At 37.5% G+C, this 23,679-nt stretch overlaps 1 protein-coding gene and 1 long non-coding RNA gene across 3 annotated transcripts; one reads left to right on the forward strand and one right to left on the reverse strand.

Moving 5' to 3' along the window:
- Window positions 1–2: 2 nt before the first annotated feature.
- atp6ap1b (ATPase H+ transporting accessory protein 1b) lies at window positions 3–12,758 on the reverse strand. The gene is made up of 10 exons (XM_027016503.3): window positions 12,596–12,758; window positions 11,947–12,073; window positions 10,743–10,817; window positions 9,902–10,092; window positions 8,284–8,315; window positions 7,083–7,168; window positions 6,652–6,899; window positions 6,246–6,296; window positions 5,628–5,865; window positions 3–1,374 (listed from the first exon to the last, which is right to left on the reverse strand). Exons 1-10 carry the CDS (start codon window positions 12,718–12,720, stop codon window positions 1,168–1,170), a joined length of 1,380 nt encoding a protein of 459 aa, XP_026872304.3. The 5' UTR covers window positions 12,721–12,758; the 3' UTR covers window positions 3–1,167.
- A 2,856-nt stretch (window positions 12,759–15,614) lies between these two features.
- Window positions 15,615–16,265, forward strand: LOC113581401 (uncharacterized). 2 transcript variants are annotated; one of them, XR_014119278.1, is made up of 2 exons: window positions 15,615–15,845; window positions 16,153–16,265. It is a non-coding gene; the product is annotated as an uncharacterized LOC113581401 (long non-coding RNA). The 2 variants fall into 2 exon arrangements; XR_003411066.1 differs by having other exon boundaries at window positions 15,615–15,778.
- Window positions 16,266–23,679: the final 7,414 nt, after the last annotated feature.

Genomic DNA, 23,679 nt, shown 5'->3' on the forward strand with positions numbered 1-23,679 from the left:
AATGAACTTTGAAACAAGGTTTATTTAAATCATTTTTCCACAACCAACAACAGGTGCACTTTTGTTTTGATTGTTTTGTGCCTGTCTGTTAATGTTCATTGTCCAGTAAATTCCTATTTAGTAGAATGTCCAAAATGTTTTGTAATCTATAAACACTTATCAGCCTTACTCATTGTGCTGCATTAGCTTTGGCTACAACTACACTTCTTTTTGTATACTCTCACTTTAACAAAATGTCCAAATTCACAGGCAGCCTCTAAAATGGCACAAATATACATAAAAGTCTTAAATACCATACACTAAGTTACAAGTTACTCTAGGTGTCAGTGTAAGGCACCAACAATTTTAGATATACAACAAAGACAGTGCCCCTTTTTGTTACACCAAGAAGTTACCTAGAGAGTGTAGACCTTAGATTTCTGTTCAAAATAAAGAATTTATTTTATGGTTTAGACACACAAAGTGCCCGTTGCTATTCACTTTGCCTTTAGGTTTAAAATATTAAAGGGCATTTCAGGAGATTTTGGGGTAATATTACATTTGTAGTATTATTGGCAGTTTTGGCACTGTCAGACATTTTATAATCAAAAACACATGGGCAAAGGAAAAACAATGATGACAGTATTATCATTAAATGAATGAATAAAAACAAATCTGAAATCATCAGAACACTTTTTGATGGAAAAAGATCTGAAAGAATTCTTGATCTACAGATCAAGTCAATCAGCAGAAGTAAATGCATCTGAGAAAATAACATGATCTAGAACAGCTTAAAATTATTTATTTTTTAAATCATCAGGGAAACCATACATTACAAAGCTGATACTGGAGCTGATAATCCAGTACTCTAGGTGCCTACAAAAATTGTGAATTAATGAAAAGTACTACCATTAAAACTATAATGAAAACATTCTGGCATTAAACAAACAAACAAACAAAAAAACCAAACAACCACCCCCCCCCCCAAAAAAACAACAACAAAACAACAACAGTAGTGGCCTGAATGTATAGTCTTGGGTAGCAACCACAAATGAAGAAAGAGGCTTCTCATATAGGATGGCAAAAAAACCTCAAACAAAAACAACTCCCCCCCCCCAAAAAAAAACAAAAAACAAAAAAAAACTACAGACTGGTAAAAACCAAAAGACCAGGAGAAAATCTTTGGCGTCAATCATTAAGAGGCACAGAAATACCTGGGCCTTTTGGATCATCAAAGCGATCCATGGTCCGTAGTTGCATGATCATGTGCAAGCCATATGTGAGGATAAGGACCATAAGCAGCGAGGTGAGCAGCCCCATCCAGATACCTGGTGTGAAGAAGCTTGCACAGTCACTGGCGTATGAGAAATTCCCAGTCACGTTGAATCCCTGGATCTGTTTTTAAATCAAATGTCCAAATCAAAAGTCAATTAGTTAAATGGGACCAAACAACACAAGCCATGGTATGCATATTTTTCTTATTTATTTAAAGTTCAGTAAAAACTTTGTTGAACCAGAACTATGCATCCAGTGTTGGAACCATCCTAAATGTATAAAAAAAAAACCTAGGTGATATTTATTCAGTGTGCAGAACATTAAGGTCATTTACCTTAGTAAACCTAATAGTCTACCATACTATGTATAACCAGTTGTGAGTTCTAAAATTCATTTTAGGACTGGTTTAACAACTTGACTACAGAATTTCTTGAAGTCTGAACTCTTTGATGGCTGAACACTTGTGAAGTAATTTAATAACCCCCCATCCCCATAATACCATGCAATCCATAGGTGTGAATGGCCGTCACTCAAAGAAGTGTTATGGCCCAACAGCAACCACAAAATTACAACCATACAGTTGCTTTGATGGTAAGGGAATTTCCTATGACAAAATCTGAACTTAAACTTTTTTAAAAGGCAATTTAAAAGTAGACGCGTGGTCAACATATAAACAAATGAGGAAAAACACTACGTTCACTATGGGATTTCTGATCAACGGTTGTATATAGCTGTCTGAAAATCAGTATGAAGGTAGTTATACTAGTTCTAAGAAATTTTATTTGGTGTGTGCCCCCTGTGTTTTAAGAATATGCAATGCTATTAAATGATTTGATGTAGTAAGCCTGAGGGCTTTATCACAGTATCAGGTTAAAGAACAAGGATCTAGCAATGTCTGATCTTAATCATGTTTGTGAAATTGTATCATGGCATAAACAAAGGAGATTTCAGAGGACCTCAGAAGAGTTGATGTCACCAGGTTGGAAAGGGTTACAAAATCATATCTAAAGAGTTTGGACTCCACCAATACAGACAGACAGACTACACAAATGGAGGAAATTCAAGACCATTATTACCCTCCCTAGGAGTGGTCGACCAACAGAGACCATGCCAAAAACAAGGAGTGTAATAGTCTGCAAGGTCACAAAGGAACCCATGTAAACTTGTAAATATAGGCCTTTCACATTAGCTAAGGTTAATGTTCATAGGTCCACAACCAGATGAACACAGAACAACATGCCAGGACTGCAAGAAAAAATCTGCTGCTCCCCAAAAAGAACATTACTGCCCGTCTGCAATTTGTTAAGCATAAAACCTCAACCCTTCTTCAAAACAACTCAGTAGTAGTATATGGATGTGGGGCTTTTTTGCAGCATCTGGACATTGATGGAACGATTTATTCTGAATTGTGCTGGCAGTTTCTAAAGGAAAAACATTAGGCCATCTGTCCATCAGCTGAATCTCAAGAGAACATGGGTCATGCAGCAAGAGAACAACCCTAAGCATGCAATTAATTCTACCAAAGAATAGTTAAAGAAGAAAAAAATTATTAAAGTTTTGGAATGGCCAAGTCAACGTCCTGTCTTTAATCGAATAGAAATGTTGTGGAAGGACTTGAAGCAAGCAGTTCATGGGAGGAAATGGCTGAAGCTGTTTTGTATGGAGGATGGTATAAACTTCCTCCAAGCCAACGTGCAGGACTAATCCACAATTAACAGAAATGTATAGTTGCAGTTACTACTGCACGTGGGGTGGGGGTGTGTGGGGGGGTCACACCAGACACTTTTGCCACTCAAAGATATGCAATATTAGATCATTTTCTTCAGTAAATAAATGACTGTGTATATTTGTCTCATTTGTTTCATTTTGTTCACTTTACCTTTAGGTTTTGTGCGACAATCTGATGAAGTTTTATGTCAAATGTATGCAGAAATATGGAAACTTCTAAAGGGTTCACAAATGTTCAAGCACCACTGTAAATAAATTCATTCAAATAAACCTATACAGTGAAACTCAAATTTCTGAATAGCATGTTTAATATACATGCTAGTGCTATCTGGGGTACAAAAACTGAATAAGAAATCTAACAGGTTAGGTGAATATAATAATAATAAAACTATTTGTATCACATTTTACTACTTTCGGTAGCACTATTTAAGAGTTTAGGAGCTATACAACAAATATCTTCCATCAAATAAACTGCAAGAGGTCACATGGATTACCAGTAGTAGGCAACATGTTGCTGTCATTTAATCTAGACGTTATAAAGGCATGAAAATCTGTCATCATGTGGGGTCAACATTTCTTAAATGACAATAGGCAGTTTTTATTGATGTCACTTATATGAGTCATAAATAACAGGCCTATATCAAGGCTTACAAGTTTAACTTTAGTATTAAAACATTAAGATCTAGGATAATATTGACAACCTTACATCAGGTTCAAAAAGGAAGAGCCTGGTCATCCAAAGTTTTAGCTACTCAACACTTTGTATATGGGGTAAGGACTGAATCTTTCATGCTTTGAAAAACCCTGTTTAACAAATTGATAGGGAGTAGGATCAAAACCTTCTGTATCTAAACCAACTTGTTTGCAAGGATGCACGCTCAGCTAGAGTGGTCAGTGATTTTTACTGCTTGCCATATGGCAAGCAGTAAAAATCACTGCCCACTCTAGCGCGGCTTGTGTATTGTGCTTTTAGAAACCAGAATAAAGCCCTATGCTCGTCATTGTTGTTGGGCAACAATGTTTTTCAAAACCTTAAGACAGGAAAATTGAAGCTAATGGAAATGAATAGGCTTACTTTAAGCCCAAAAATATTGGCAATCAATCAAATTATCCACTAAAAAAATATATCCATGATCGCTTCAGTTTTACCAAACACTGTCACAAGCATGCGCTACCACTTACCAGGTTAGAGGGCACCAGCAATGTATTGAAATGCGCATTGCACAACCTCACTCAGTGGGTGACAATACAAGGCAAGTGAGGTGTCTACATTTTCATCTAAGTGAGCTCCATTTGTCCTGCCAATTGCTGCCAATCATCCCTGCTGCATCTGGAAAATGCTTATGAAGTAATACGATTGTAACTGAATTTTCTATTAAAACATCTGAAGTTCTCTTATACTGGAAGCATTTTCTAAAAGGCCATTTAAAAGGAGAGGCGTGATTGTTATGGAAACAAAAAAACCATGGTGTATTCAGTGTTGGATTTCTGGCAGTTGCATGTTGACAGCTGAAAACTGGTATGCAGGTTGTTACATTTTCTTAGAACTAGTATATGTGGATGGATGGACCAGAGAGGTCAGCTCTCTGCTTCTAGCACCTATATACTACAAAGCCTGCCCATTTTTTTAATTTACCAATGGAGGTAAAGCACATTTTCCCCTAGCACAACATGCCAACATCACCAGATTTCCTTAATGGAACACAACTGTAACTTCTTAACTTTTACTCTCAAGTTATTTATGAGTTGCTAAGGTGTTACAGCCCTTCAACCAACAAAATAATGTTAATGTTATTGTGAATCCTGCAGAAAGTAAAGTTAATAACCTTCTAGAAAATTACTTTTATGCATTTATTTCCACTACAGTACAAACACACTTGCCTCACACGTTAGTGAAGCATTTTACCTCTTTGTTGGTTCATGTCTGGCCTGGGCTCATTGTGTTGTTTTGTGCCCTCACACTGTAGGCCCATACCTTGTGACATCGCATCCTGTGTTTGGTCTGTCCATTTTGTGCCTTTGGTCCAGACTTTGGTGCATATTGCATTCATAACTGAAATGAACTGCACAGGAGCTCTTTTGGACCAAGACTGACCTGCGCAGGGGGTCTCGGCGCACACCATGATTTGGAAGGCAGCTTACACACTTCCTCTAAAGAAATGTACTCTAAGAGCAACCATAAGTGCAAGGGGTTGTGGGATAGGTGTTACAAACCTCGCCACGCTGACCAATCAGGAAAAAGCAGCATTTTGTTGCCCATGCACAAAGAGTATGTGCCTACAATTATAGCAGGCAAATGCAATTATTTTTGTTGTTCTTGACAGCCTATGTAGCAAACCAACATAAACAGAAATATACTAAGCTTATATAATGTAACAGCCTAACATTTCTGTTAGCCTGCACTGGAGGTCAGCTTCAAATTTGGGAAAATAAAATGATGACTGTGAGGAGAAAAAAATAAGGCCAAGATTTTAATGAGGAATCTCTGTGGTGTCATGGCAACTACTACAATGTTTGTGTTTTTTGCTGTTGGACTGTCTCTAAATAAGCTTCTCAGACCACCCAGTCAAAACCACCTTTCTGTTGCCTGTTCAGTTATCCAGTATATAATGTCATATATACTGTAATAGTTTGTGTGATGGTACCTGAAAGTCTGTGAAGAGGATGTTCCACTGGGAGGCATTGTCTTTAGCATTGCTCGGGACTAGCAGTGGGCTTTCACTGCTACTCACACTTTGGCAGTGGAAGGAAAACTCAGCAGGAGAATAGATACCACGGCTGCTGTTGAAAACAGCCCTCTGGCCATCATAGTTCAGCTCCACCTTTTCTATGACTGTCCAGTTTCGAGCAGACACAGGAAAGAAGATCTTGCGCATCAAAAAGCTGGTGGTTAAAGGAGAAATATTTCACTCCTTTTTCAGAATTTATCAGTTCCCTGTGCTATCTAAAAGACAAAAATCTACACCATGTTCTAACCTGCCAGGTCCACTGTGAAGGACATTTTTGGATTTTATATGATAACTACTGATGGCATTGGTTAAATCCACTGCCTGCACAGGTGAAGTGAAGATTATGCTGCAATGGAGAGCTTTTCAATATTATAGAATGTGTTATTTATTCATAGATTGAGAGTGCATGATCAAGTGGGGTGTGACATTTTCATGATTTCTTTGTTTTTGGAGATATGACAGCATTAATGAAAATTAAAATGTCACAGCACACTAATGCAATAATGAATACCAGTGAACTTTCTGAACACTTACGTGAGTTGGAACGACTTGAAACTCAGAACATTTTGGTAATTCAGGACAAGTCTGGGTGGAAACAAAACCTTAAAATAAATCATTTGTTGATTGCAGATATAGTAAATATTAAAGTAATATTCATATAAAACAAGAATGAAGCTTAATTTACAATATGTAGTTTTAGGATGCACAAATATTCAGTTTCTGTAACTCGGACTAAAGATGTGACACACACACACACACACACACACACACACACACACACACACACACACACACACACACACACACACACACACACACACACACACACACACACACACACACACACACACACACACACACACACACTTTACAATTCACTTTGTATGAAATTTTTTAGAAACATTTATTTTAAAACTAAATATTCTATAAATCTTCTTACCTGGAAAATGTTTCATTACAGAAAGAACCATCCAGAGAGACAGAGTTAATGAAAGTAAAGGGGCCCAGATCAAACCAGGGTCCCTTCACATGGCTGATATTTAAATGATCAGCCCAGAGCAAAATGCATGGCTGACCCAAAGTACTGTTAAAAGTAACTGGTGGTTTGACAGTTGGGTCTCGCCGTGCTTGTAGCAGAGAACGTCCCACAAACCTCTGAGTCAAAGATGTGACGGTGTCATGAGTCACCTATGAAGGAAGAACAGTAGTTTTAAAAAAAAGTCTTAATGGGTGCCTTGAATGCATGACAAATCGTTGTGCTCAGTACTGAGGATCCGTCATATACTTTCAACACAGTGAGATCCTAAAAGGTGAAATGCGCTTTGTAAACATTGCTGTCACAAGTCAGATTATGACCCGGTGTTGTCTTACATAGGAAGGCATCAGACCAGTGTAAACAGCAGTGTAAGGTACACCATGAGCTGTAAAGACAGTCAGGACATCTCCAATGATCTCATCTGCCAAGAGAGGGCAATTATTAACTACACCAGTAATACACATACACAAATCGATATAGGTGAAGCACACAAGGTTTCCAGAAAAAACAGATTTGGACAGAAGTTTTAGGAGGTGAAACCAAATAAAACTGACATTATAGTGAGCACAGGCTGTGTGCATTTCTGATCTGTGTGACAGAGACCGATCAGCCATAACACTGATCATCTTTTTACAATGGCACTTGTTATGGCGTGCGCAACAAGCGAACAGTCATTTCCTGTCATTTCTTAAAGTTGATGTGTGGAAAGCAGGAAAAATAGGCAAGTGATGGCTAGATACCATCTGAGGCCTTGTGAAGTCTCCACCTCAGGTCTTACACACAGGGAGCTTTGGACAGAGGTCCTAATACATAAGGATCAATTGTCATCAGCCGTTCCTCCTCAAGCATCACTGAGGGAATTGTCTACTGTATTACTTGCAAGAGATGTAATCAGCGTTATACTGGAGAAACCTAGGGAAGGCCTTTGGACACCTTAGGACCATCAGAATTAAGGATTTGTCATTTCCAGTGTCGAGGCATTTTTATACAAATGGGCACTGCATTAATAACATTTGTTTGCATTCTCAGTTGTCGCTATAGCAGCAATGAAATAGAAAACTGATCTACACTCTTGGAACTTTAGAACCCCATGGAATTAATGTTAGAATTTAAACATCTACTTTTTCATATATGAACTGGCTCCTTGTACCATTAATTCAGAAGCACTTTGCTTCCATAGCTGATGAAGGACCTCTGTCCAAATCGTCCTGTGTACTTCACAACAACTGTACATCTCTTACTACAGATACTCAGCTGGAAAATGTATATTATATATATATATATATGCATATACATACACACACACACACACACACACACACACACACACACACACACACACACACACACACACACACACACACACACACACACACACACACACACACACAATATTATATATATATATATATATATATATATATATATATATATATATATATATATATATATATATATATATATATATTTTTTATTCTATTTTTTTTTTTTATTTTACACACACACACACGGTTACAAAATATAGAAGCTACTCACCATTTTTCCTAAGAAGCTCCTTTGACTGCACACTGTCAAAGCAACAAAATTTGCATTTCAAATATTTTTGTCAATTTGCAGATCTATACGTTATTGTGCATTCGCTGGTAACCTATCTGATGTTTACACAGGATCCACTCTGTCCGTTACTGATCTTGACATCCACGTAATGCCAAAGCCTCATTTCAGCTGTACTGCTCTCTGGTGACTTGGTGAATACATTACTAGCTATAAATTATGAACTTGTTTGGGGAAGATAGGCATGAAGTTTATCTTTTCAAGCTTGCCATTCCAATCATAGTCTACATATATTTTTAATTTTTCAGTTTTAACTGGCACAGTTCCCAAGAGCTGAGAAGCCATTTATGTAACTCTTTACATAAAAGTAGGTGGGGCATCTGACCTCAAAACTTATTTTTTAAAAATGTATATAAAAATGAATATATGAATCTCTACTAAATAATCATCTTAAATCATTCCTCTCATCACATTCCATTTTGAGCATATACTAATCTGGTTTTACAGGAAGAAGGAAAAAAAAAACAAAAAACCAAAAAACCACCACAACATTTTCTTTTGGTCTGTTCAGCACTACTTTGCTTTAAAGTTGCACTCACTAACCATTATTAGTTCTTAATGCAGATAAATTTAAATTAATGTTTACTTGAGCAAAAAATTATGATACTGAGTATTATTTAAATAGTAACGGTACAAGTAACTTGGAATTTCAAGGTGAATATAATTAAGCTTAAGCTTGTGTGCAAATTAAGGGGAAAAAAAAGGTTTATTTTTTAGAAGAATCTTAACTGAAGCAACTTTCATTTCCTGTTTTGTATTAATGGAAACATTTTAAACACGCATGTTTTAGCTGCAACTCTCAAGATTTGGACTCTATCAATCTGCACAGTTGGTTTATGCTCAAAATAGAATGCGACAACTATTATTGCCAATAATTATAATACTTGCCATGTGAGCTGCATGCCAAATTAGGGTGGCCATTTCTTTCTACAAGGCATGACAGACACTATATTTATTTAAAATGCTTGTACCGGTTTTCTGCCTCCTAACAATTTATTGTTGTCTTTTAATGTGGGTCCTTGCTAGAATTATATTATTATTGCAGGTGCAGACTGATTTTTACTGACTTTGGAAAATGCAATTTTATTCACTGTGCGCCCGAAATCAGGAATAACATGCAAAACAATCTAAAGGTTTCTCATTTTACCTCACTTATGGCACAGAAAATTTCACATTTCACTTCTGTCCTTGTTTTAGCTGATTCATTTACTTTATTAATTTATTTATACATGTGTTAAACCATTTTGCATTTGTAATTATTCTTTTTTTATTTTACCAATTTGGTTGTTTTATTATTCAATTTTTATTCACTATTTTTTACAAATTTGTTAATTTATTTTTTATTATTTGTTGACTAGAGTCTTAATTTTCTACTTGGTTATACTGAAAATGAGGCATCTACCTCAGTGCATTTCCCAGTTTAAATAAAGGTTGAATAAATTAATGTTTCATCTTATATTATACCATCTAAATAACTGTGTATATTCTAAATAACACATAATACCAAATAATTAGGTCTATTTCAAATGACATTCTTTACCCATGAGTGTAAGGGAGGCTGATGACCAGAAAAGAAGGCTGTGATGTGTTCAGCTGAAGCTGGTTCAGTGCTGATGGTACAATATGGAGTGCCGGAATCCCAAGTACCTCCTGGAAAAGTTCCTCCACTGAATCAGTTGTAGACAAGGCTAGGGCTGGCAGTACCAGAGGAGTAGATGCCTGTAATGCTGACTGGTAGACAAATAAATTATTAAATAAATAAATTATTAAATAAATACATACATACATACATGCATACATACATGCATACATACATGCATACATGCATACATACATACATGCATACATACATACATGCATACATACATACATGCATACATACATACATGCATACATACATACATGCATACATACATACATGCATACATACATACATGCATACATACATACATGCATACATACATGCATACATACATACATGCATACATACATGCATGCATACATACATACATGCATACATACATGCATACATACATGCATGCATACATACATGCATACAGAGAGAAATCCTCCTATTCTCCTCATACATATTAAAATAATATTCTTCCTAGTAAGTGGATTAAGGTGGGTTACTCAGTGGTAAGGAGACATTACATTCATATTGCATTACACATTTACAGGCCAAGCTGGGTATGAGCGGCACAAGTGCAGGTTATTTGCAATATGTCACAGCTTGCTAAAATTGATCATAATGTGCAAACTGTTCAGATCAGCAATTCTTCCACAGCATAGGATGTATCCATTTACGATGCAATTACTAGTACTATTTTTTTCACATATCATTCACCATATAAAGTAAAACATTTATACAAAACACTCACCTCTAAATGTAAAAAAACACTGTCTTGCTTATTTCCAAACACCCCACCGTATACTGTGAAATCCTCTAAGCTTAACTGCACAAAAAAGAAGAGATCGGCAGTTTGACATATGTCAGTATATGCTCTCAATTGCTTACCTTTTGAGTACAAAAAACAAACAAAAAAAGTTTCTACCAATATACATTTCACATAGCTCATATATTTTTAGATTTATATATCTTTTTAATGCATTTGCAAACTCCTGAACCCTTGGGCAGATGGGAGATGTTTACGATATTACAGTCATAGAACTATAATAGGACATTCCAGCATGGTTGCACACTACCATTTCCTAGTTTTGATCCTCAGGGGAACAGGGCAGTCGGGATGATCAGGGGTGAAGCACCCTGACAGACTGTGCCCTTGTTGAATACTCTAGCAGGGAAGGACCTCCCAGATGGACCCAAGTGCAGATATGGTGGTGCAAGGAAGGGTAGCAAAAAGTGGCAAAAGTCAACCAAAAATGTATAATCACTATAGGCAAAGGGATAAAACTGAAAGAGTGGGGGCACTAGAGAACAGTGCTCTGTCCACTACACTCCTGAGAAGGCAAAAAAAACCCAAGGAAAATCAAAGGAAAGGGGGGGGGGAAAGGAGTCCTTGGTGCCAACAATACCACTTATGAGCTTAGCGCATGTCACACTGTTATATAGGCGAGGCCACCTCAGGAAGATCAGGCTAATGAGCCCTTGTTAGTTTCTGGCTTGTGGCCTCACTCTAGTGGTTGCTCACAACTGACATTGTGAGACACTTGTTACATTTAATTCATCAGCAAATTAACAAGGCCTTCACAAGTTTAAAATAGTTGCAGAAAACTAAAAAAAATTATTTATTTTAATACTCAGAAAAACCACTATATACTACTGTAAAAGTTTATCTTTTTCTCACCATATACTAGCAAGACCCATTAATTTATCAGCATTTTACTCTGAGTCTATAACTTTTAAAATGTTCTAATTAACTGTTCCACAAATAAAAGATTAGTTCACATATAAAACACCCCCTCCCCCAATCTCCAACAACGTTTTAACACAATTCTAGTCTACCCTGTGGAAACAGTAAGAGGAAGCAAGTTGATGCCTCAGAGTCATATGACACTGAGAGTAATAGATGGTATATCCATGAAGGTACATCTGTGCTTATAAATTGGCAAGACTGACCTCACCTTGTCTTGCAGAAAGAGCAACACCGTGTTTGGCAAAGTTGTCAAAGCAGATTGAAGACTGGACACCAACTTCATACCAGAGACAATTTCTCCAGCTGCTGGTTCTGTCAGGGTTGGCAAAATGTCTCTACATAAAAAAACAGCACTTAGTAAACACTCAGTTTGCCAAAGGTGTCACGGCAGCTTGAAGATAGGACACCAACTTCATACCAGAGACAACTTCTCTGAAACTGAACGTTGTTTGAAAGTTAGCATAACCAGCTTCAGCTACATCTCTGGCTAACACACTTCCCTAACAGTTATACCGTGTAACACTAGCTAACTATATTAGTCACAGTACAAATACTTTGCTTACAAATATTGGATGTTTGCCTGACATTCAAATCCTCGCTCGTATATAAGTTGATTTATCGTATGCGGGACATGGCAAAACGGATATTGAATAAACAAACATAGATGTAAAGAGAAAATCACAGGTTTCAAACTGACTGCATCTTGGAAGTCTAAATTCCACTATGTTAGCTATAGCAGGAAGATGATTACAAGCTAAGTAACTATGTAGGCTATGCCATCTATTCTTTTATAGTTATTGAGTTTACTCGGAAAAGGAAAATAAAGGTGAACAGAAAAGCGCATTAACGTTACATACCCTTCGCTGGTCCATATGATTAATGGCACATGGGCTTTACAAGGACATAATGAAATAATAACAAGAACAAATGAAATAAAAGCCATGGAAGATACAGTAACAGATAAACAACCAACTTCCGCCATCCTCTTAAGATGTCACGTGCAACTTATTGCTAACGCCGAATATCATGTGAGAGCTGCGTGAAATGAGCAACGAGTGCTGGAAAGTCATATGACCATTCCGTCCAAATAAAAGCCCACACGGGAAATCTGTAAACGGTTGTACAAAAAAGAAAGAAAGAAATTTAAATAAGTCGAATTAAGGGACGCTGTGAATTTTAAGCGAGACAAAGTATGTTAATATTCTGTTTTACCATTACTGTTTAAAGGTAAACACCGCATTTTTGGTATTTTACTTATGGAACATATTAGTCAATCTAATGCTAAATAGGCAGAAATTATGAGTATAATAAACATTACATTAATAAAACACATAAACGCAAGTATTAATTTTGACAATATAGAGCCTTTACTAGTTTTTCTGGGACATGGTGTTTTGCAATGGAGTGTTATTTTTACATTATTAAAAAACAAGGAAAAAAATTTGAACATTTTAAAAATCATCATAACCAACAGGATGCAATGTGTCAAAAAGAAGATCTCTATTATATGGGGTGTACAGCTTGTAGTCAAACTAGTGTGTTTGGGGAAATCCAGTTTTGCACTAATACTTTATTGATAGTGTCATAGTCAGGATATATTACACTTTAAGAATAATGCAATTTGGAAGTAAACTATAGGTTTTTGGATAACTGGGAGCAGAGCTAATACTAGGTGATGAGTCAGAAACAGGGCATTTCTGTCATTTTGTGTGTACATTCAGTAGACCAACTAGTGTGGCTGGGAAATACAATTTTGCACTGGCACTATGGTCATAGTCAGGACACAAGACTATATAAGAAAAAATTCAGTTTTTTTATTTTTTGTTTTTGCTTAGTAAAAAAAAGACCTATAAAAATAGTATTTTCCAAAGAGAAATATATTTAACTTCATATATGCATTTTTTTTAGTGTTCAAGTAACTAAGTATCAAAAAAAACCTTTTTAAAAATGCAATTTTGTGGTAAAATATAGATCTTTGGACATCTTGGAGTGCATCCAGTACAAGACAATAAGTCAAAAACAAGGCAATTCTGTCATTTTGGGTGAATAACTATATTAGTGAGACTGAGAAAAGATAAAGGTGTGCCAGAGGTAAGGAGAATGTAGGACAGAGTTGGAAATTGAAGTTGACAATGTTGTCAGTGCATAGGCCCTGCAATTCAGTGTTGTTAATGCATAGACCCTGCAAGTTCAATGTTGTTAATGGATAGGCCCTGCAGGTTGGGCTGAAGATGGAAATGAAAGATGATTTCTTTGAGTCTCTCCAAGGAGGAAAGAGTGGTGATTGGATGTCAATGGGCATGTTGGTAAAGGGAAAAGAGATGATGTCAAGAAAATGTGGAAGGACAGATGGTGGTGGATTTTGCAAATGTCTGTGGTGAATACATATTTATAGAAGAGGCAGGAACAGAGACGTATTTAAAAGTAGTGTAAGATATGTATTAAAGCAGTGTGACAATGGTGAGGTGTGTGGTAGGAATGACGAATATGGAGGATCAGCTCTTTCTTGTTTGCAGTGGTGATGGACAGGTTGATGAGATCAAGATGATATCAGACAAGAATCTCCATGGACTAAGATGTCTGCAGATGCTGTGAGATCAGGGAGAAGACTGAGTAGAGCCTGAAGGGGTGAAGGTATGAGAGACGAGGAACTGGAGTTAGTAGAAGCACAATGGAATACACGTGCATGAGGACAGTGGAATGGTGAGGATATAAGGAATACAAGTGGAGTCAGATGAGTTTAAATACTTGGGATCCACAGTCCAAAGTAACAACTGTCCAAAGTAGAAGGGACATGAAGAATGAAGTACAGGCCAGATGAAGTGAGTACAGAATATTTTAAGAGTGATGTGTGAAAGAAGGGTACTGGAAAAGGAAGGCTTACATGATGGTGGTGAGTTATATTGTATGATTTGGAGGCAGTGGCATTAAGAACAAGGAATTAGTCTGTATCGAAACCAGAAAGACGATCCAAAAGGGACAGGCAAAAATCAGATAAATAAAGCTCGGCATACTCAGAAAACACTAGAGGCAATACTTCGCAACATAACGAACAAAGTGAGAGAGGCAAGGTTTATGTAGAAATGTGTACACATCAATAAATTGGCAAAATTGTTGAGATGAATTGGGGCACCACCATGATTAGCAGGAAAAATTAAAGCCACAAGTTCGAATGTGGTTATTTCTCATCTACTTGATATTAGGAAAACTACCCATGAATCATAAGCTTTGCAGCAAATGGTAAGTTTATTGAGTAATCAGATTTTAAAAATGGGGAAAAAATGCATGAAGAAAAGTGAGGAATATATTAATAATCACCAGAGTTATTGAATTCACTAAAATAGAGATATAGCAAAACAAACTTAACAAAACAAGATTAACAAAACACGATTTGCGGTGAACTGAGTGGGGCTAAAACAGAGATTTAGCAAATTTATCAAAAGAGAAAGAAATCACAGAAACCTTACCATTGTTAAACTAATGAATGTATGTGTAACGGGCCGTACAAAAACCAGACGTTTTCGGATAAAAGACAGGGTTTTATTTGTAGTTCCACGTAGTGGAAAAAGCTCGAAACAAAATGGGCAAGGCTGGGAGTAGCTCGAATAGTGGGAAAACAGTCTGTATCGAAACCAGAAAGACGATCCAAAAGGGACAGGCAAAAATCAGATAAATAAAGCTCGGCATACTTAGAAAACACTAGAGGCAATACTTCGCAACATAACGAACGTCCAGACGAGATTATATACATGTTTCTAAATGACACACAGGTAAATTCAATGTTCGGGTGATGGTGAGCTGACGTGACGTTCCTGATTGGTTGAGTCCTGGGTTGGGTGACGAACAGCCTGCTAGGTATTGTAGTGTGCTAAGGAATCGGGCGATATGACAGTATAAACAGTGGCTGGCCTTATGCGTCAATGGTTTCAAACAAGAACAGCTGATTGCGCTGCTGGGCTTATAAACCTGTGTGCGCAACATGAACACCAAAAGGACCCAGCTGTTCCTGCTTCAGTGGACATGATTCTCAAACTGGCTCGGTAATGAGATTTAGTTGCATTTGCATTGAAGGCCTTTCCAGATGACTTGACCAGAATATTTGTACCGGTATGTTCAACAAACAAAAACAGGTTTCCGTAATCAGTGTAGGTTACAAAAAAGGGAAAAAATTGTGATGAGCGAACATATATATATATATATAATCATATACTCATATACTCATATACTAAAAGATGAGAAAATAAACAAGAATGTAAAATGAGTTTTGAATTTGTTACAGTTTGCTTAGCTAGAGGCTACTGACTTGTTTTCTCAAGGAAAAATAAAAATCCTTAGCTTCTCATGCAAGCTTTGCTTATTCTTCCAAGGTCATTTACAAACCTAACTAACCCTCTCACCCTTCTATTTTTAACAGGTCAAAAGGCAGGATGCGCCTGTCGTAACGACAGAGGGGAAATTCCTTTAAGGCATTCTAAGGAGATTCACCACAAACAAAATTAAAGCAAAAATAAAATAATTGGACAATTTCATACTTTGTGGTCCTTGAATGGAGTTTGCAATCAGTGAAGCATTAAAAACATGTAGAATATGCGAAGTGATTAAAAAAGCACTTTAATTCTTTTCCTATTTTGTCTACAATAAACATGATGTAAGCAACATGACAATGAATAGGACAAGAAAAGAAAACAATGGACAAATTACCAGAATAATAGAAACAAACACCACAATTTGAAGATTAGGTTTGAAGATAACTACATATTACTTCATCTTATTACAATTTGAGGTCATAATGAACACCATGATAAACATATTGAACTTTGTAGAACTTATATATATACATATTTGTGGAGCTTATACCTGTGGGACTAGAAATTTCGGCAAAGTCAAAGTCAAATTTATTTATGCAGAGCTTTTTGCAACAGACATTGTCACAAAGCAGCTTTACACGTGTCTGAGTCCAAGCCCCCAGGAAAAACCCCCTAGAGCATGAGGAAGAAACCTTGAGAGGAACTAAGACTCAAGGGGGCGGCATCCTTCTCTGGTCGACAATGGACATTACAATAGCAACTACATACATCAGGATGTGTCCGTAAGACAGAGGAGCGAGGCTGTGGAACCGTTGAGCTAATGCTCACCTATCCAAAGATCTTACAGAGCTAGCTACCAGAGAGTTGCCTGACAAGAGAGGAGATTCTATTGCTGCCTAGCCTAACAAGGGGAGGAAACAATAATCTGGACCAAATTTTCTATGGGAAATACAGCTCAATTGCGGACACCCCGAGCTAGCATATGAATGGAAACCACAGCTCTTACTTTAAGTGTTAATAAGGGGCTAAAGAGTGTTGGTGAGCTTTGGCTATGCAGGTCTCGGGCCGAGCGTGTACCACCGGGTTTCAAACTTTCTCTGAGCTGCCAGCGACCCTGATCTATCGCCCAAGTTGTTCCGAGTTGGCAGAGCAAGTTGATCCAATTATTAAGGACTACGCTGAAATTCACTGAGAAATCCGAGCTGGACTGGAGATGTTCCCACAGGTGTAGCCCATAAGTGGACCACTGCTGTAACGTGTCCTGGAAGTAAACTAAGGCTGACTAGACAAGTACCAATTACTGTTGGCCAGACAGTGTTAATCCTAATTCTACAAACAGCACACACACACACACACAAAAAGATTTTACATTGACAGAGTAGTGGAAAGCAAACTAAATTAGTTAAGACAGACTTACAAACTGGATACAAGACAGACAGGTAAGATAAAATGAGACACTATCCTAAGCACTTGATTCTTCTCACAAGAGGATCAGACTTCTTTACTTGAATTAATCTAACTAAAACAAAAACCTAAACTTTGTTCTGGAGCGTTGATTTTTATAAGCCTGAGTTATGGGAAGTGGCATGAGAGAAATTATCCCTATCGTTGCTCATATTCATGTTTTCTTTGTCTCGTATGTGGCTTTGGTGGAGTAATACAAAATACAAATTAACCAAACGAAGAGAGGGGAATAAAACAACTAGGTAGTAGTATTTGCTTATGAGATATATATCTTTTAAACTCTAACCGTTGGGATCAGTTATCCTAATTCACCTGAGCCCTTTGGCCCACGTATTTCTAGATGGAAAGCGGATGTTCTTACAAGCAATATAAAGCAGACAATTATATATAAGTGCCATGTTTACATGTAGTTCATAATGTTTGGCGCCATCATGTGGCATTTGTTAACAGCGGAAGGAAGGCTTCATTTATTCTTCTTATTTTTCTATTGGGTGATTTCCAGTCATATAATTAGAGGTCATAATTCAATACAGCCATAATGCAGACAGCATATAGGGTGCGACTCACGCATCAGAGCAGTTCCTTATCCATTACAAGCCTTTTGTGTTGATCCTTGGAGAAGCTTTACTGCAAGTTATGTTGCCTATTTATGTTATCTACTAAGATTTTATAATTATAATTATTTTGTGATTACAATGTAGTTTATCATTATCCCATGCAAATTGCTTACCTTTCCTACTATACTGTTAAGCTGTCCCTTGTTACATTTTTATTGTAAGTCCTATATATGCAGTAGACATTTGTCATTTGTACTGTTTAAACCATTAATGCATTTTGGTTTGCATATGGTAGTACGAGCTGTATTAGTAAATGATACATTTATATTTATTTCAGTTTTACAAAGAAAAAAACACTGGAAGCTCATGTTGCTCAAGACCTTCAGTAAAGAACGCTAAAGTTTACTTTGGTACTTGTCTTCATTCAAGCCTTCCAGATCTTACTGTTTAGCTATCTGTCGATTCCTGCCAGTACGAAGGGGACAGAATAATAAAGCAGTTACATTCACTACTAGACAGAGACTTAGAGAGGTAGAAGAGCATAGAAAAGAGACAAAGATATAGAGCATGATTGTATAATCTTCCTTTGTCTATTGTCCAGTGGTCAGAGCTCATGCTTACCTCTTGTCAGCCTTGGGTTTGAGCCCTGAGTATGGTGGCTGTCTTCAGCCTTTGTTACAAGTGTACAGGTTAATATGCAAATACTACAATAATAGGGTCAAACATGGGGATAATAATTTCATGAATAGCTGAGATAACAAGACTTAGGGGAGTTTAGAGGGAGGAAGTCTCAATTCAGTGGTGATGGTTAGTTACATTTCATTCAGAATTAAGTGTACCTGGACTGTTATATCACAATTAATTGTTGGGCTGTACATGGTTAGTCAGTCAAGATGGGGAACCTAGTATAGACACTGAGGGGTGCTGTGGATTCATAGTGCATGCAGTCAAAGAAATCTTTTTGCATCCCCTGAAGTCAACAAAAACATTATTTCAATTTTGTCTTCTTGTAATGCTCACAGGAAGGCCTTTTGATTAGGAGAGGTTAAAATTGAGTAGTCCATCATAAATATGGACTTTTATTAAATTTTTCTAATCTAGGTATTCCAGGTTGTGTAGTCATCCTTAAATTCCAAGCAGGGTATTTTATGGTCTTTAGTTCCTCAGACCAGATCTGGGGTCGTAAAGTTTGTGCCATGTGTCCTTGCAGAGTAATAAACTTTCTTACAGAGTGGCTTTGAAGACCTGATAGGGAGGTTGAGGATAATTGATTGGTCGTGGATCCTATGTATTCCTGTATTCCGATATCCCTTAAATTCTTACCCCCCAATTGTGAACAGAGGTTATTAAATATGCATGACCTAGACAGGCCTCGTTTCTTCCAAAAGATAGCTAACAAATTCGACCCCCTCAGTTGAGTAGGGTGGAGAAGTTGGGTTGGTGAGTGGAGTTGAGAGGTGAGCAGAGGAATCTGTTGTGTCTGAAGGCCTATGTGACTTTCACTAGAGCCAGATTCCAAAATCCAATTCCTTGGTCTAAGAACGCTGGTCTCCACATCGTCACGGAATGTTAAGAACTACAAGGTACAGCAGACTGTTCACAGAAAGGACACTACTCTTACTGCCATTCAGGCAGTTGGATGAAAGACTGGTCTTAACCTCTGGCATGCTGACTTGATGCCCGAAGTCAAATGGATGCTCCCTTGCACTTTCCACGCTGATCCAACGGAACACACTCATGCATCTGCAGACTGTTCCCCAGCGAGTTGTAAGAGCCAACATTTACTTGTTACCAGTTGGTATCATTATTATCTTTAGTATTTATTAATGAAATTAGATTAGTTCATTTTTCCCCTCACCTGTAACACAGCCTCATAACTCTTAATTAGTTCCCCACTTCACTGTTCACAATAGCTTTCTCTCCTGATCCTCCTACCTAGTTTATTATGTTTGTGAGCCTGGGTGATATTATGTTTGGTAGACGAGAAATAATCTTGTATCAAATTGGCAACTTTCATGAGTTGAGACTGAATTATTAGTCATTAATACATTCATTAAAATTAATGCATTTTCCATGTTAAACAGGGTGGTGCCCCAATTAAGTTTAACAGCTGTAACTGACAATTCATTAAAAGTAGAAAATTCGCTACATATTCATCAAACTTTATCAAACCAACATGATGTATATTCACAAACGTAACTTTCTAGTTTCACCTGATGATTACAGCCCAATAGTTTCACCCTGCCTATGTTTACTGTACTTGTAGTTTCCAGCCCTGACATTCCCGAGGAAGTTAGTTGACACCAGACTAAATGCATGCCAATCCCTTTTCTCGTCACTCTTAAGCAGATAGTCGAACTTTTCGTCTATGAAGAGTTGATGGATCTGAGGACCCACAAAAATTCCCTCTTTAATTTTTGCTTCACTGATCCAAGGGAATTTCTCAGACAGGTATTTAAATGCTGATCCATTCCGATCCATGGCTTTTACCAAGTTCTTCATCAAACCGAGTTTGATGTGTGTTGTGTGTGTGTGTGTGTGTGTGTGGGGGGGGGGGGTGTAGAAGTATTTTGTCCGGTTCTGCCAGTACTGAGTGCTGCACATTCTTCTCTCCAATCTTCAGAGACTTCCTCAGGGGCCAGTGTTTCTTCACATAGTGCAAAGAATGCGCTCTGCTCTCCCATTCACATAGGAAACAGCAGTACTTTGTATATCCCAGCTGCAGACCCATCAACAGAGCTGACCTTAAGGTCAGAACAGATATGCCAGCCATACTTGCTGTATTCAAGACAATCCACAGCTGCTGTCAGATGTCTCTTTCATATCCACAGCATGTCCGACTGGGATAGATGGAAGACGTTCTTGTGGGTCATGTTGGATTCCGAGGGCATTCAACAAGCCGTTGACGTCAGAGCAGAACACAAGCTTATCTACCTTTCTGAAGAAAGGCTCTGACTACAGATGCCGCTTTCGATACAATGTCACTTGTACATTTTCCTGAAGAAGATTCCATTGCTGAAGTCTTGAGCCTAGTAATTCTGCTTTGCTCTTGGACAGCTCCAGATCACGAGCAAGATCGTTCAGTTCTTCCGGCGTTATTCTGTGCGGCACATATGATGCACCTTGACTGAAGTCCGAATCCGTTTCCTGATGATCATCCAACGTTGAAGGTCCAGGAAACTCCAGAGTCATTTCGTCTCCATCATCATGGTCTAAAGGATCATTAGAAACATCTGTCTGAGGTTCGGAAACAGGAAGTCCTTCACCATGCAGAACAGGTCAGATAGCAGAATGTATATTTGGATATGCTGTTGCCCACTTCTTCTTCTTTGTAATGCCTCCAGAACCAGGAGGCACCATGCAGAAGTAGCAGTCAGTTATGTGATTGCTGGGCTCCCTCCAAACCATCGGAATGGCAAAGGGCATCGTCTTTCTTTTTCTTTCTTTTTCCATTCATCCACTGTGACAGATTTGTTGCACACGTACGACAACATATGTGTGGGGCCGAGGACTTGTCCTGCTCACCGATCTTGCATCTGAAATACAGATAATATGCCTTCTTCACTTTTGCATTTGATCAATGTCCTTCTGCTGATTTGCAAAAGTCCCACAAATGTAACAAAAATTGTCCGCAATATTGATAGTTACGAGGCATTGATACTTGTTGATTGACACTATCTGTATCACTTCAGTAGTGTTTATAATGCAGCTGGAATTACATTTAACCTAACGCAACTGCATTTACATCTAACATGACATTTAGCACAAGAAGCACCAAATAAATTACTTGTCCTATGGTGTCTTGCTTTATATATCTCCCTATTGCCTAATCTTAAGTCAGCGATTGCGTAATGTTACGTCAGGCAGTGATGCAATAGACCTTCTTGGGTATGATCACCATGATCTGATACAATATGATGCAATATTTCTCAGTATTTTGAAATATTAAAAATGTTTATCTTATAGCTGTACCTAATACAATGTCTCTTATGGATCACATGGAGTTATTGTTAGCCAATAACAGATTTTCATGGCTATATCTGCGTTTAGGATGTTGAAATCATTAAGAACTGCACCTTATTAACTCAGAAGCATTTTTGTTGTTGTCCAGTGTAGTTGTTAACAGACAGTAATAATTTTAATTTTAGGATTATTTTCAGTTTAATAGCTATCATAAAAGGGTGTAATAGCCATCATAAAAGAGTTTTTACCAGTCAGAATTCCCAATTCCCAATTCTGACTACTGGTTAGGTTGTTCAATGCTCTCTGGTGCAGCTTCTTCGATCTCTGGCTCAAATCTAAATGATTGTATAGCAACAGTGAAATTCAATCACCCCCACTGTTATTGCAGATTTATCAAATTCAAAAATGTCTTCAGAATCTGAAGAATCAGCACTGGAAAATGTGCAGTCCACGTTAATCATAATGGTGTTTGATTGTGACGTTATTCGGCAACTTTCTGGAATTGCTGGAGCGACTTCGGGTTTTTACGTCAATTTACTTGAATTCATCATTTTAAAAGAAATTATCATCATGTTATATTCATTTAATTCACATATTCCATTTTTTTTTAGTAGCTATGATAATGTGCAATCTTCAGGGTGGTCCATTAGGTGGTGCTTAGCCTTTAACGCAGATCAGATCAGATCACAACAGTTCATACAGACTGAATGAGCGATGAAGCCTAATTGAGCAGTGCTTAATGGCTACTGAAATTAAAAAGCAAAAAAACAAAATCACACAGCTACATTCAGACAGAAGCGTATAAATTCAACACCACCATTAATCCCACACATTTAATCAACTCTAGCCTCTGATTTTGCGTTATTGGGTAAGATATTAATTTCTTGTCTATTAGTAGCCTGAGGCAGTTATTAATAGTGTTAGTAACTGTTAATTTGAATTCCAACTTTTAAAATAACAACTAAAATACAAATAGCCATTGTATAACCAAGTGTCTAGGTTTTGTGTGCCTTCAGGCTTTGCTTAGCATATGTCCTGATATTGAAATCAGGTAGGCTACATATAAACGTCAGGAAACCCGATTCCTGGCTACATGCCGATGTCCACGGACCATTGATTCTATTGGTAATTTGGACAGATCACTGTTGAGCCCAACTGCCTTTCATTCCGGTTTTGCTGGTTTTCCTTAAACACAGCTGTGTTGTAAATGTTTCGCTACTCAGTCCCACAGAGGGGACGTACTCCGGTGGATATTATTGTCAGCGTATACCATGTGAAATATCACCATTTCCCGTGGTAAACTTGTGAAGGCTGTGGTTTAATTCACAGAACAACTTTCTAAAAATAAAACTGGAAACTACACACAAGGTTAGTAAATAAAGCAGCAGTTTTACAGTACCGTCATTGTCGTAAAGAAGAACGGTAAAAATAATCATTAATTTCCATTTTTTTAATCAAAGAAAATCTAACAACTTGTATCTTACAATTATGCATGTTGGCATAGCAACACTTCATTACCAGTTAGTAAGAAATAAAGTAGTAGATTTAGTGTACCAACTTGCTAAACCTGTACTATTAAAATCAGTATATACCATACAGTATTAGTGTGTAGTACGCAATTGGGGCACAGCCAAAATGTATCCTGATGCA

The sequence above is a fragment of the Electrophorus electricus genome, chromosome 21 (assembly GCF_041902795.1).
Source record: "Electrophorus electricus isolate QZ-2024a chromosome 21, ASM4190279v1, whole genome shotgun sequence".
Classification (NCBI taxonomy): Eukaryota; Metazoa; Chordata; class Actinopteri; order Gymnotiformes; family Gymnotidae; genus Electrophorus; species Electrophorus electricus.